The sequence below is a fragment of the Coffea arabica genome, chromosome 3e (assembly GCF_036785885.1).
Source record: "Coffea arabica cultivar ET-39 chromosome 3e, Coffea Arabica ET-39 HiFi, whole genome shotgun sequence".
NCBI lineage: Eukaryota > Viridiplantae > Streptophyta > Magnoliopsida > Gentianales > Rubiaceae > Coffea > Coffea arabica.
Window position 1 is genome coordinate 44,202,164 of NC_092315.1, and position 12,575 is coordinate 44,214,738.

At 36.6% G+C, this 12,575-nt stretch overlaps 1 protein-coding gene across 1 annotated transcript; it reads left to right on the plus strand.

Annotated features, from left to right (window-relative positions):
* The first annotated feature begins 3,377 nt into the window (after positions 1–3,377).
* LOC113737209 (1-aminocyclopropane-1-carboxylate synthase-like) lies at positions 3,378–6,157 on the plus strand. The gene is made up of 4 exons (XM_027264471.2): positions 3,378–3,653; positions 3,774–3,905; positions 4,021–4,181; positions 4,882–6,157. The coding sequence occupies exons 1-4, from the start codon at positions 3,486–3,488 to the stop codon at positions 5,765–5,767; spliced, it is 1,347 nt and encodes a 448-aa protein (XP_027120272.2). The 5' UTR covers positions 3,378–3,485; the 3' UTR covers positions 5,768–6,157.
* The last annotated feature ends 6,418 nt before the right edge of the window (positions 6,158–12,575 follow it).

A 12,575-nucleotide genomic window follows, 5' to 3' on the forward strand; every position in this document is an offset into this window, starting at 1 on the left:
TTAATAAAAAGTGAGACAAAGAGTGGCATAGAGTGTGTGACAGAAGATCCATTGCGGTATTTAAGCTGCTTGTACGTAAGCTAGCTAGATAGTTTCCGTATTGAATGCATGGCGATGACAAGGAAGTTTACCATCGCGTCGTCACATGAGGAATAGGACATAAATCCGAAACCAATTAATTCTACTGTTGGCTTATCTATTTATCTATTTTGGGTAAATTATACTTAACCAAAAATGACCTCTTCAGTTCAAAATAACAGCGACATTCCCTCTTGATTTTCTGGAAAACAGATTCTCCCTTATTGTTTGTTAAATAACATAATAAAAAACCTCTCATAGTCTTATAAATTAAGGAAGGAAAATTAACAAGTCTTGTTATAAATTGAAAACTACTAGTATTATAAATCTTGGCTACATCAAAAGCATTGAGAAGAGAAGTCGATGTTATTTTGAGACCAAGAGGGCAGTTTCTTAGCTTTTGCAGATATTAGAGGAGAGGTTCGTGTAATTTATCCTCCCTTTTCTTAAATTTTTTTTCTCCAACTATGCACTTATTTTCCAGAATTATAACATTTTTATGTGCGACTTCAACGCAGCAACCTTTTTAAAAAATTAGAATATATTTTGCTTCAATGTTTTGGCTCACCTTCTATCCCAATATGGCAAAACCTGTCCCACATTTTATTACGTTGTCATTTGTAAAAATTCCATTTTAACTCAAAAAAATTTTCCTTAAAGTTCTAATAACTGTTAAAAGGATAAAATACAAAATAAAATAGACTGAGAGAAAAAAATATAACAAAACACAACAAATGCTATACTTTTAATTTTTTGTTAATTTATTTATTTTTACTGTTTGTTGTATTAAATTTTTTTGCTTTCTTAGTAGTTATTAAGAAAAAAAAAAGAATATAAGAATAAAATTAAAATTTGTGAATAATAGAAGATTTATTGCAAGTTTTTATTTTTTCTTAATATTACAAAAGGATAATTCCGGTTGTGGAAGAAAGCAACCAAACGAAGAGGCCCTTAAAAAAAATTTTACGTATAAAATATTAAACGAAATGAAATTTCTTGACCAGCTCTTTCAGTGTTGGATGAGAGTTCCAATTTTTCTTTCTTTTTACAATTACTAGAATTGAATTGAAAAAGACATATAATAATATATGCTTACGAGAAGTTTGCAAGCTGTACTGGTAATGATAGAGTAACTATACATAAAACCGCACTATTAGTTTAAACAAAACTACTAGTAAAGCTGGCTAAATGATAGTTCCATTAGTCTGTGGCGCACAAGGTGTAGAAATGGAAAATTGATGAACCAAAGAGTGGATTGATTATGTATGGTGATGAAATCTGTAAAGTATTTTTTTTTTTTAACCTGGAATATGCCTCGATTTGAGTCACTTAGGATTTGAACCGACACACCAAACAGGGGATGCGCCGCGGCTCCCCACGACAACGCACCCAGGTTAGATGGGGGTTCAAATTTAAGGTAAGATTTAAACCCATGACCTTATTCAATTCAAGAGCCTGCTTTATCGCTAGATTATCCTTGGGAACGAAAACTGTGAAGTGTGCGTAAATTTTTACTTTCTTTTTTTTTTTTTTTGCAGAAGGTAAAAATAAGAAAATAACTTAACCTTTGAAATGCTAATTCCAACCAAAATGATCCCAGCTAAGGTAAAATAATTTGGTCGGTAGTCCCAACTCCAATTGGCAGCGGAGGCATGAGATTTTAACAAGTTATCCCAGAAGTTGGGGGTGGAGGGGAGATTTAGGCGTGTAGAAGAGAAGGAAAAAGGAGAAAGGGAAATGGTCGGCCTTGTCCTTTGTCTTACAAGTAAAACCAGAAAATGGCAACCTGCGACCTTGAAATGAGTTCATGTGTTCCTACTACTACACTTGATTCACGACTGTAGTCAAAAGAGGATTTATTGTAGGACCAACCAAACCTAAAAACCAATAAGTAGAAAGCAGTACTTTCTTTTTTTTGGTGTGTGTTTCTGTCAACGAATGCATTTATTCATCCAATTCTTTCACACAGTCTAAAAACTGCAGAGGCGGTCACCAGTCAGCACAGAAGCACGTGAGTAGGTCAAAGAAATTTATGGGTTTTTAGCACGTTTTATTTCGACAATTTTCAGATGGCTTCCAAACTTCATGGAATGGAAGTACGAATTGAAATGTGTCTGCTGCTCAGTGGGAAACTTGTGTTTGCGAAATTGGGCGGCTCCTCGACCAAACTTATTTACTGCTAATCATCCGTACCATAATGCTATAGTTTTCGATTTTCAGGGCAACGGTAAATGTTTTTCTTGACGAGGAAAACAAATTCTAACCAAACACTAGCCCCGACCACTAAGCAAGCCAATATTTGCATTAAAATAAATAACTAGCTTATGAGTTGACTGGTGAAAAAAGCAAAGAAGCAAATACCAGATGAACTCCTCTTCCATTCTACCAATATGAGCACTGTTGGTTCAAGTCGAAAAGTAACCAAGTGATAATAGTCAACCGAACATGTCCTCAAAATCCAACTTGGCTAGCTAGTTAGTAAGGATATTAGTTTGATGACCGTAAAATCTCTGATTTGACTCTTAAGTTTTCTCATTTCCCTCTTCTTCCTTGTAATGCTTAGAGTCTCTCTTGCTATCCAAAAAAATTCAACAAAACATTTTAAATTAAAAAATATATATAAAAACAAGATAATAGAAAATATACTACAAGTATGTTCTTGCCATATAAAAGAGTCAGAAATATATATATACATATATATATAAATGTAAGGTATATATGTCGTTTGAATCACTCTTTTAGTATGAGAATTACAAAACTAGAAACTAGAAATCAAGTCTTAATCATTAGTGAATTTAAGTTAATAAATAATCTTCGTCTAAATATGTTGTGTAATGGCCAAATTTAACATAAATATGGCCATTACAATAGTCACAGAAATTACAAATTTAGGAAGAAGAATTGTAATTGAAAAACTATAGTAAAATCATTTTCTAGATTTTTATATTTTTTATTAACAAGTATTGAGAATTTTCTTGTTCTCACGTGGAAATTATTTACACCATGAGTCACGCACGCAAGCAACAATTACGACTCATGACTCATGACTTGTGCCAAACAGAGCCAGCAAACACTGATCAAACTATTGTTAGCAGCTCATTCTTTCTTTCCATTTTTCTCCGTGAATCAGTTAATTTCCAAACTTAAGAACGTTGAAATAGGACTTTACTCTCTCTCTGTCTCTCTCTCTCTCTCTCTCTTGTTTTCCATTTATCATTCCATTTTCTCTAATCTCCTGCCTATATATAGCTTATGCCAAACCACACCTTGAGTCATCACCACATTCCTACCTAGAGAAATATAGGGCGTGCCCCAAGTTAAGGCGCGCACACACAACACACAGAAAACACGTTGAGTCACACCAAATTATAATACCACAGACTTCATAGCCTAGAGGGATTGAGCAGATGGAGTTCGAGAATCCAAGTTGCCAACTTTTGTCCAAGATTGCCACCAACGAACAGCATGGAGAGAACTCTCCTTATTTTGATGGATGGAAAGCATATGATAATGACCCTTACCACCCTACTCAAAATCCCAATGGGGTTATTCAGATGGGACTCGCTGAAAATCCGGTTTGAATCACATACCTAGCTAAACTTGTTTCCACGACTAATTCGTTCTTTATTCTCCGACGGTAACATCAATGTTGTTATAATTAGCCTTACTCATTTCTTGATTTTTCTTGCGCGCAGTTGTCTTTTGACTTGGTGGAGGAATGGATTAGAAAACATCCATCAGCATCCATTTGCACCAGTGAAGGACTACAAAAGTTCAGGGACATAGCCATCTTCCAGGATTATCATGGCTTGACTGAATTCAGAAATGTATGTCAATATTCAAGACCATCTCCAAGCTAACTTGCTTTTGGTTCCCAAATTCTCACAAGAGAGAAAATACGTGCTCTTTTCTTTACACGATTTCCTTCAAATATTAATGCAGGCTGTGGCAAGGTTTCTGGGGAAAGTAAGAGGAGGTAGAGTCACCTTTGATCCAGCTAGAATTGTGCTGGCAGGAGGAGCAACAGGAGCTAGTGAGCTGATCACCTTTTGTTTGGCTGATCCTGGGGATGCATTTTTGGTTCCTACACCTTATTATCCAGCGTAAGCTTCATTCTCCATCTTAGTATTTTAACTGAAATTTTCGACTTTGGTGTGGACATTCATTTAGAAAATACTACAATACTAGAAAGATAATGGTCGTATGCTAAGTTGACAAGTCAATACGTAATTTGCAAGTATCTTAAACTTTTCAGAACCGTATCCTGTAAAGTCAATCTGGAAATTGAAACATCCTTAAACCCAATGGACATTTGGCATGAGCAGTATACAAATTTGTAACAGCCTGTCCCCATATAATTTTCAGCAGTGACTGTATTCTATCGAATATTTTCTTTCCTACGCACAATCGGGTTCCCACAGGATGGTACGCCGTCAAAGGGTTATTGTCAGCTAGGGTATACATTGACCTTACAACTACGGAGTTTTCGGATATCTCATTATTTGGAAACAAATACTTAGTCAATTTACATCATAAATATATTTTTTAATTATTCTTTTTATCTTTTTAACAATATTTTTATCTCACATATAATAAATCGTAAAAATTGTATTACAGTGTTATAATAAATAAATTTTCCAAATATTGGATAGCCAAACACCTTTCTGGAGCACCAAAAAAAGAAAAACAGAAAAAAGCCCAAATCCATATGTATCGTTATAATACTTTATAATTATTGTTGCTACGATTTTTACAATAATTTCCATAACTCACAAATACAGCAATGTTGTTTGTACTATGCAGATTTGACAGAGACCTAAAATGGAGAACCGGAGTGCAGCTAATTCCAGTCATCTGCGAGAGCTCAAACAATTTCAAGATCACCAAAGAAGCGCTGGAGGAGGCATTTGAAAATGCTAAAAAATCCAGCATCAAAGTCAAAGGCGTGATAATTGCAAATCCATCTAATCCACTAGGCACCACTGTGGAGAGAGAGACGCAAATAACATTGGTAAACTTCATCAATGAGAAACAAATCCACTTGGTTTGCGACGAAATTTATTCGGCGACCATCTTCAGCCGTCCGAATTTCAGTAGTATAGCTGAAATCATAGAAGAAGTGGAATGCAACCGGGACCTCATTCATATAATCTATAGCTTGTCCAAGGACATGGGCTTCCCTGGATTCAGGGTTGGCATCGTTTACTCCTATAACGATGCAGTCGTAAACTGTGGTCGGAAAATGTCCAGTTTCGGACTAGTCTCCTCGCAAACACAACACTTTCTGGCCTCAATGCTATCGGATGATGAATTCATTGACCATTTTCTTAAAACAAGCTCCATGAGACTTGCAAAAAGACATCAAACATTTACCAGCGGGCTTGAAGAAGTCGAGATAAAGTGTTTGAACAGCAATGCAGGTCTTTTCTGTTGGATGGATTTACGTCCATTGCTCAAAGAACCCACGTTCGAGGCAGAAATGGTGCTTTGGAGGTTGATCATACATAACGTCAAGCTCAATGTCTCTCCAGGCTTTTCGTTTCATTGCGTTGAACCCGGTTGGTTTAGGGTTTGCTTTGCTAATATGGATGATGAAACTTTAGAGATCGCACTAAAAAGGATAAGGATCTTCATCCAAGCGACAGAGAAGAAATCAGATGTGACTGCGAAGAAGAGGAAACAGTGGTAAAAGGATCTCAGGCTTAGTTTCTCTGAGGGAAGAAGACGTGAATGTTAAGAAGCCTGAAGTCACCTAGTGTGACGTCTCCTCATTCTCCTATGTCTCCGGCACAGCTGTTCCAGACCAGGACTTGATCATGAGGATATTAGCATTAGCTAAGTAACAACATTAATATTAATAGTACAAGCTAGTTTATTGCATTAGGCTCAAGTTGTTTGGGTATGATAATAATTTAGTTGTTTTTTTGTTATTGCTTCTTTCCAAGTAACTAATTGGAAAAAGTAATAATTGGTTAGTAATTACCTTTCAAGTACTAGAATTATTAACTTATGTATTTTGTATCCAAGAGGGTGTCATGATTACTCTTGGACGAGTTGAATCCAACATTTATGTTATCCCTATATGTGTAGCTGCTTTAGTGAAACTAAGTTAATTACTACATAATATATAGTTTAATACTTCAGTCTAGCCTTCTTTCTTTTCTTTTCTTTTTAATGAAGATGCCAAATAGATTATTACAAGTTATAACCTCTCTTTTGCAATTCCATGGTTCTTCTAAAGGGTATTTTTCATACCGCTAATTCATTTTTGTTAACCTCGAAGCCTCTTATATACGAGTTTAACGAGTAAACCAATTTTTAAAGCATTAAGTGGAATTATTGATAAGTTGCTTTAATATCTCCAATACGATGGTGGATAGTACTGGACACTATGAGTAATGTAATAGGAGGAGGAAAAATGAGCACAAACATTAAAGTTCTAATATTGTTTGACCCTATGTTGCATTATCTCTGACTAAATGTATAAAGGGTTAATATCAGAAACCTCCGTTGAGGTTTCTTCTAATCACACCTAACACCCTTCATGTTTTCGAAATCACACTTAGCACCCCTGGAATGACAACTTTGGTATCATTGTCAACCCCTCATTATTTTTGTTCCACTTTTACCCTTCTTGTGAACTCTATTTATGTGGAAAGTGTTGAAGGATAGGAGCAAATTATGGGGGGAGAAGTATGTGATAGCAGGAGACTTCAATGATATTATTTCTAATGAAGAGAAATGGGGGGGTATCCAGAGAGAGGAGAAGAGTTTTAAGGCCTTTAGGGATTTTATTGCTGTGAATAGGTTAGTGGATATTGGCTTTGAGGGCCACCCCTGGACTTGGAGCAACCACTGGGATGATATAGGAGAAGTAAGGCAACGTCTTGATAGATGTCTAAGTAGCTGTGAGTGGAGCCAGAAGTTTGAGGGGGCCATTTGCAAGCACATTGAATCCTTTGCTTCTGATCATAGTCTGCTCATGCTGGATACTGATCCAGCAATAAGGAGAAAAAAAAAAGGTTTTATTTTGATAAGAGATGGATTCAAAAGGAAGGTATTCAGCAAATTATTGAGCAGGCGTGGAGTAAGGAGGAGCAGGGAACCAATATGTTTAGAGTTACTAGGAAAGTGAGAAATTGTAGAATTGAGATCTTAAAGTGGAAAAACACTTTCCAAGCAAACTCTAGAGCTAGTATCTCTGATCTCAAGGATAAACTGGACATGCTTGAAAGGTCCAGTGTGGAGAACAAAAGGGTCAGAAGGGCCGAGCTTAAGGAACAATTGAAGAAGGCGTATAGAGAGGAGGAATCCTTTTGGAGCCAAAAAGCTCGAGTAAACTGGTTAAGAGAGGGAGACAAAAATACTAGTTTTTTCCATGCTAGTGTGAGGGGTAGGCGGAATAGGAATAAGATCATTGAGATCCAAAGAGATAATGGAACTTGGACCAAGAATGAAGAGGAACTTGTCAACGAGATGTCCATATTTTATAACAAGCTGTTTTCTAGTGGTGGAGTAGGAGATAGTTCAGAGGTGCTGAGGGGTATTAATCACACTATTACTGAGGAGATGAATACTAATCTGACCAGACCAGTTCATGAAGAGGAAATTCGATCAGCAATTTTTTCTATGAACCCGGATAAAGCTCCGGGTGTAGATGGAATGACTCCACTATTCTTTCAAAAATTCTGGACTGTGATAAAAAAGGATGTAGTCAAGGCAGTCCAAGACTTTTTCCTGTCTGGTTGTATGTTGAAATCCATTAATCATACCATTATATCTCTTATACCCAAGATCTTAAATCCAACGTGTCTGAAAAACTATAGGCCAATAAGTCTGTGTAGTGTGCTGTACAAGATCATCTCAAAAATCCTTGCTAACAGACTTAAACCAGTCCTTGATAAATGTATCAGCAAAAATCAGTCTGCTTTCATTCCTGATAGACAAATACTTGATAATGTGATCATAGCTCAGGAATATATGCATTATCTGAAAAACAAAAGGCAAGGGAAAGAGGGTTACATGGCTATCAAGTTAGACATGGCTAAAGCTTATGATAGAGTGGAATGGCACTTTTTGAAAGATGTGATGCTCAAAATGGGTTTTTGTGAACAATGGGTACACTGGATTGCAAGATGTATGGAGACTGTTTCATATTCTTTTAACTGCAATGGAGAAGTCAAGGGATATGTGAAGCCAGGAAGAGGGATAAGACAAGGTGATCCATTGTCACCTTATCTGTTCTTGATTTGCTCTGAAGGCTTTTCAAATTTACTCCAAAGAGCTGCTGAAAATAAGAGATTAAAAGGTATGAGGATTAGTAGGCAAGGCCCAAACATTACTCATCTCTTCTTTGCGGATGATTCACTTATCTTCTGTGGTGCGGAGGTGCAGCAAGCTGAGGAGCTCATGAATATACTTCAAGCTTATGAACAAGCTTCTGGACAGTTGATTAATTTAGAGAAATCATCAGTGATCTTCAGCAAGAACGTGCCCAATAGTCAAAAATAGGAGATATGTAGTAAGCTTGGAGGCATGGAAGAAGTGAAACAAGGGAGATATCTTGGTCTACCTATGGTTATCTCTAGGACAAAAGAGCAAATATTTGGCTACATAGGAGAAAACATCAACAGACGACTGGAAAGCTGGAAGAACAAGTTGTTAAGCCATGCAGGGAAGGAAGTCATGCTCAAAGCAGTCACAATGGCCATGCCAACATACGCCATGTCATGTTTCAAATTGCCAAGGAAATTGTGTAAGGATCTCAGTTCAGCAATGGCAAATTATTGGTGGGGGGAAGCCAACGGCAAAAACAAAATGCATTGGGTTGCTTGGAAGAAAATGGCTCAGGAAAGAAAGGATGGTGGATTGGGCTTTAAGGATCTGGAAGCTTTTAACAAAGCTCTGCTAGGAAAACAGATTTGGAGGATAATTACTAAACCAAATCTCCTTGTGAGCAAAGTTTTGAAAGCTAAGTACTTTCCTAAGGAATCAATTTTCTCATGCAAAGTGCAAGGTAGTGCTTCGTGGTTCTGGAAAGGGCTGATGAGTGTAAGAGGAGTAATGGAAGAAGGTATACTGAGAAGAATTGGTAACGGCAGCAGCACTAAAATATGGGAGGAGCATAAGTGGATACCACAAGCTCCAAATGGTAAGCCATCTACACCAAGGCCCCAAAACTGTGAATTTGACACGGTTCAGCAGCTGATCAATAACAAAAGATGGAACTCAAACGTGGTATTCAGAATTTTCAACAAGTCTGATGTTGAGAAGATTCTCAGTATACCAATCAGTTTAGCTGGGAGAGAGGATTCAAACTATTGGAAGTACAGTGAAGGAGGAGAATATACGGTAAGATCTGGCTACAAGAGGTTAATGGCTGAATGCTCGGGTAGTAACACTAATAAGGAGAAGGCTGGAACAAGCTTTGAGGCAAGTGGTAGTCAGAGTAATCAGTTATGGAATACCCTGTGGAAGCTTAACATCAAACACAAAATTAAAGTGTTTATCTGGAAGTGTATTAACGGAGCTCTCCCAGTTAGAGAGGCCATATTTAGGAGAACTACTGTAGGGGACCCAGTGTGTAAAGGTTGCGGAGAAGAACCTGAAACAGTCGAACACACTTTACTGCAATGTCCTCTAGCACTAGCAATCTGGAAAGTAGCTCCACTTACATGGGAGGGTGCTAAAGACCAGGAGGGAAACTTCCAAAGATGGTGGAGCAGGATCACAGAGGCAAGGAAAAGGCAAGGTGGGGGAAGCCACTTGGGGCTAACTGCAAATATACTTTGGCAGATTTGGAAAGACAGAAACAAGAGGAAGTTTGAGCATCAGGCCAGCTATAATCCGAGTAGAGTTATTCAGAATGCACACAAAGAATGGCTGGAACTAGAGGATCTAGAGTCTAAGAAGATTGCTCAGAGCACAACAGAAACAGAGCTACCACTGGTAGAGGCCAGTAATGCACACGAAAGCCATGAAGGAGTAATTCTGCGGGTGGCAACCAGAAGCTTACAAAGACCGGCAGTGCTGGGAATTGGTGTTGCCATAAGTGGAATGCCAAATGAGGCAAAGGAATTGTGGGCCTTAAAAGACAGAAGCTCAGGAGACCAAAATATTGATGATGCTGCAGCTATCAAATTGGCTTTATGTAAAGCAGTGGAAAGAGGGTGGTGCTACATCTGCATACAAGTTCGCAACAAGGCACTGCTGAAGCAACTTAAGATTGGTAAATCCATAGATTGCACAATGACAACAATGCTTGAAGATATATTAAGACTACAGTCACTGTTTCGAATGTGCTCTTTTTGTTTCGCTAATTTTGATGATAATGATGTTTGTGAGCATGTTAGCTCTTATGCCTTAGGCATCTTGTTGGATGAGGAATTCCTTGTTCCTCCGTGTTCTTAAACACATGTTGTACAGCTTCTCGGGCCTTTGCTCGAAGTGTAAACTCTTATTATAGTTCAATGCAAGTTAACTAACGTTTCGAAAAAAAAAAAAGTGAACTCTATTTATGTAACTCACATCCCACCAACTTTGGTAACACTACAAAATCGTGTCTGAATAGTGTAACATGTTTTGAATATTTTGTAATTTTATGTAAGCTTCTTGTGCATCTTTATAATAGATTGTGTTTCTGTTATTAAGTTTTACAAATAATTCACATAGAGTTACACATTGTTTAAAAAATGTTACATTGATCTGAACGGAGATAAAAAAAAATATGAATATGGATTCTCATAATGGCAACAATAGTTTCAATATGTGGTTGTAGTTGTAAATAAACTTGCTCTTCCATTTTTGTGAAAATGAGGTAGTATAAATAGCTTTTTGTGCATTCTAGTTGAATGGAGTTTGTAAGTTATTAATATTGCGATACCCTATTGTCAACTTATCAAGTGGAATTATTGATAAGTTGCTTTAATATCTCCAATACGATGGTGGATAGTACTGGACACTAATGAGTAATGTAATAGGAGGAGGAAAAATGAGCACAAACATTAAAGTTCTAATATTGTTTGACCCTATGTTGCATTATCTCTGACTAAATGTATAAAGGGTTAATATCAGAAACCTCCGTTGAGGTTTCTTCTAATCACACCTAACACCCTTCATGTTTTCGAAATCACACTTAGCACCCCTGGAATGACAACTTTGGTATCATTGTCAACCCCTCATTATTTTTGTTCCACTTTTACCCTTCTTGTGAACTCTATTTATGTAACTCACATCCCACCAACTTTGGTAACACTACAAAATCGTGTCTGAACAGTGTAACATGTTTTGAACATTTTGTAATTTTATGTAAGCTTCTTGTACATCTTTATAATAGATTGTGTTTCTGTTATTAAGTTTTACAAATAATTCACATAGAGTTACACATTGTTTAAAAAATGTTACATTGATCTGAACAGAGATAAAAAAAAATATGAATATGGATTCTCATAATGGCAACAATAGTTTCAATATGTGGTTGTAGCTGTAAATAAACTTGCTCTTCCATTTTTGTGAAAATGAGGTAGTATAAATAGCTTTTTGTGCATTCTAGTTGAATGGAGTTTGTAAGTTATTAATATTGCGATGCCGTATTGTCAAGTAGAAATGGCTTGCTGATGCTATATACTCATGAATTCCCATCATCTTTGAATTACTTTTAGATTGTGTTATTATTCACTTAGGAATTGCAAAAAGTTAACATCACTGGAAACTCCATGACTATTTAATAGTAGGGAGTGGGATAGGAACAGTTATTAGATCAACCATCCCTAAATAGTGTAATATTTTTTGAACGTTTTATAATTTTATGTAAACTTCTTGTACATCATTACAATAGAAATGTGATAAGTTGTTAGTGTACATATGGGTCCAATATGTAATAATCGTATTTGTGTTGATAAGTTTTACAAATAGTTCAATTAGAATTACACTTTGTACAAAAAATATTACATAATTACATAATAGTTTTACATAATTTAGGGAAAACCTCAAGGGAGGTTTCCGAAATTAACTCTACATAAATAGAGTTCACAAGGAGGGTGAAAGTGCAACAAAAATAATGAGGGGCTAACAATGATACCAAAGTTGTCATTCCAGGGGTGCTAAGTGTGATTTCGAATACATGAGGGGTTCTAGGTGTGATTAGAAGAAACCTCAAGGGAGGTTTCTGATATTAACCCATGTATAAAAGCAAATAGACTAATGAGAGACGAGGCCAATTAGCATTATTCTAGCTAATTAAGTATGGAAGATAACCTCAACATGACACAAATCGCACAGTTCGGTTATAATATCTCATGGATGGCAATGAGTTGTCACCAGAAACTGCTCATTCTCGTGATACAAGTTCTCTCAACATCAATACCTATAATTAATTACATGCAATCTCAATTTGGTACTGCACGTTGATTTCTCCTAATTATATGATGGTAGAAGTAAAACAGTGTGACAGATATATGTATACCTAGATTTGCAAAAGCCTAAACCAGGAATTGCTC

Excerpts from the sequence above, each read along its gene's own strand:
- LOC113737209 (XM_027264471.2), top strand. The coding sequence starts at position 3,486 with ATGGAGTTCGAGAATCCAAGTTGCCAACTTTTGTCCAAGATTGCCACC. Across the intron at positions 3,906-4,020 it reads GCTTGACTGAATTCAGAAAT|GCTGTGGCAAGGTTTCTGGG; the intron begins GTATGTCAATAT and ends ATATTAATGCAG. Across the intron at positions 4,182-4,881 it reads CCTACACCTTATTATCCAGC|ATTTGACAGAGACCTAAAAT; the intron begins GTAAGCTTCATT and ends TGTACTATGCAG.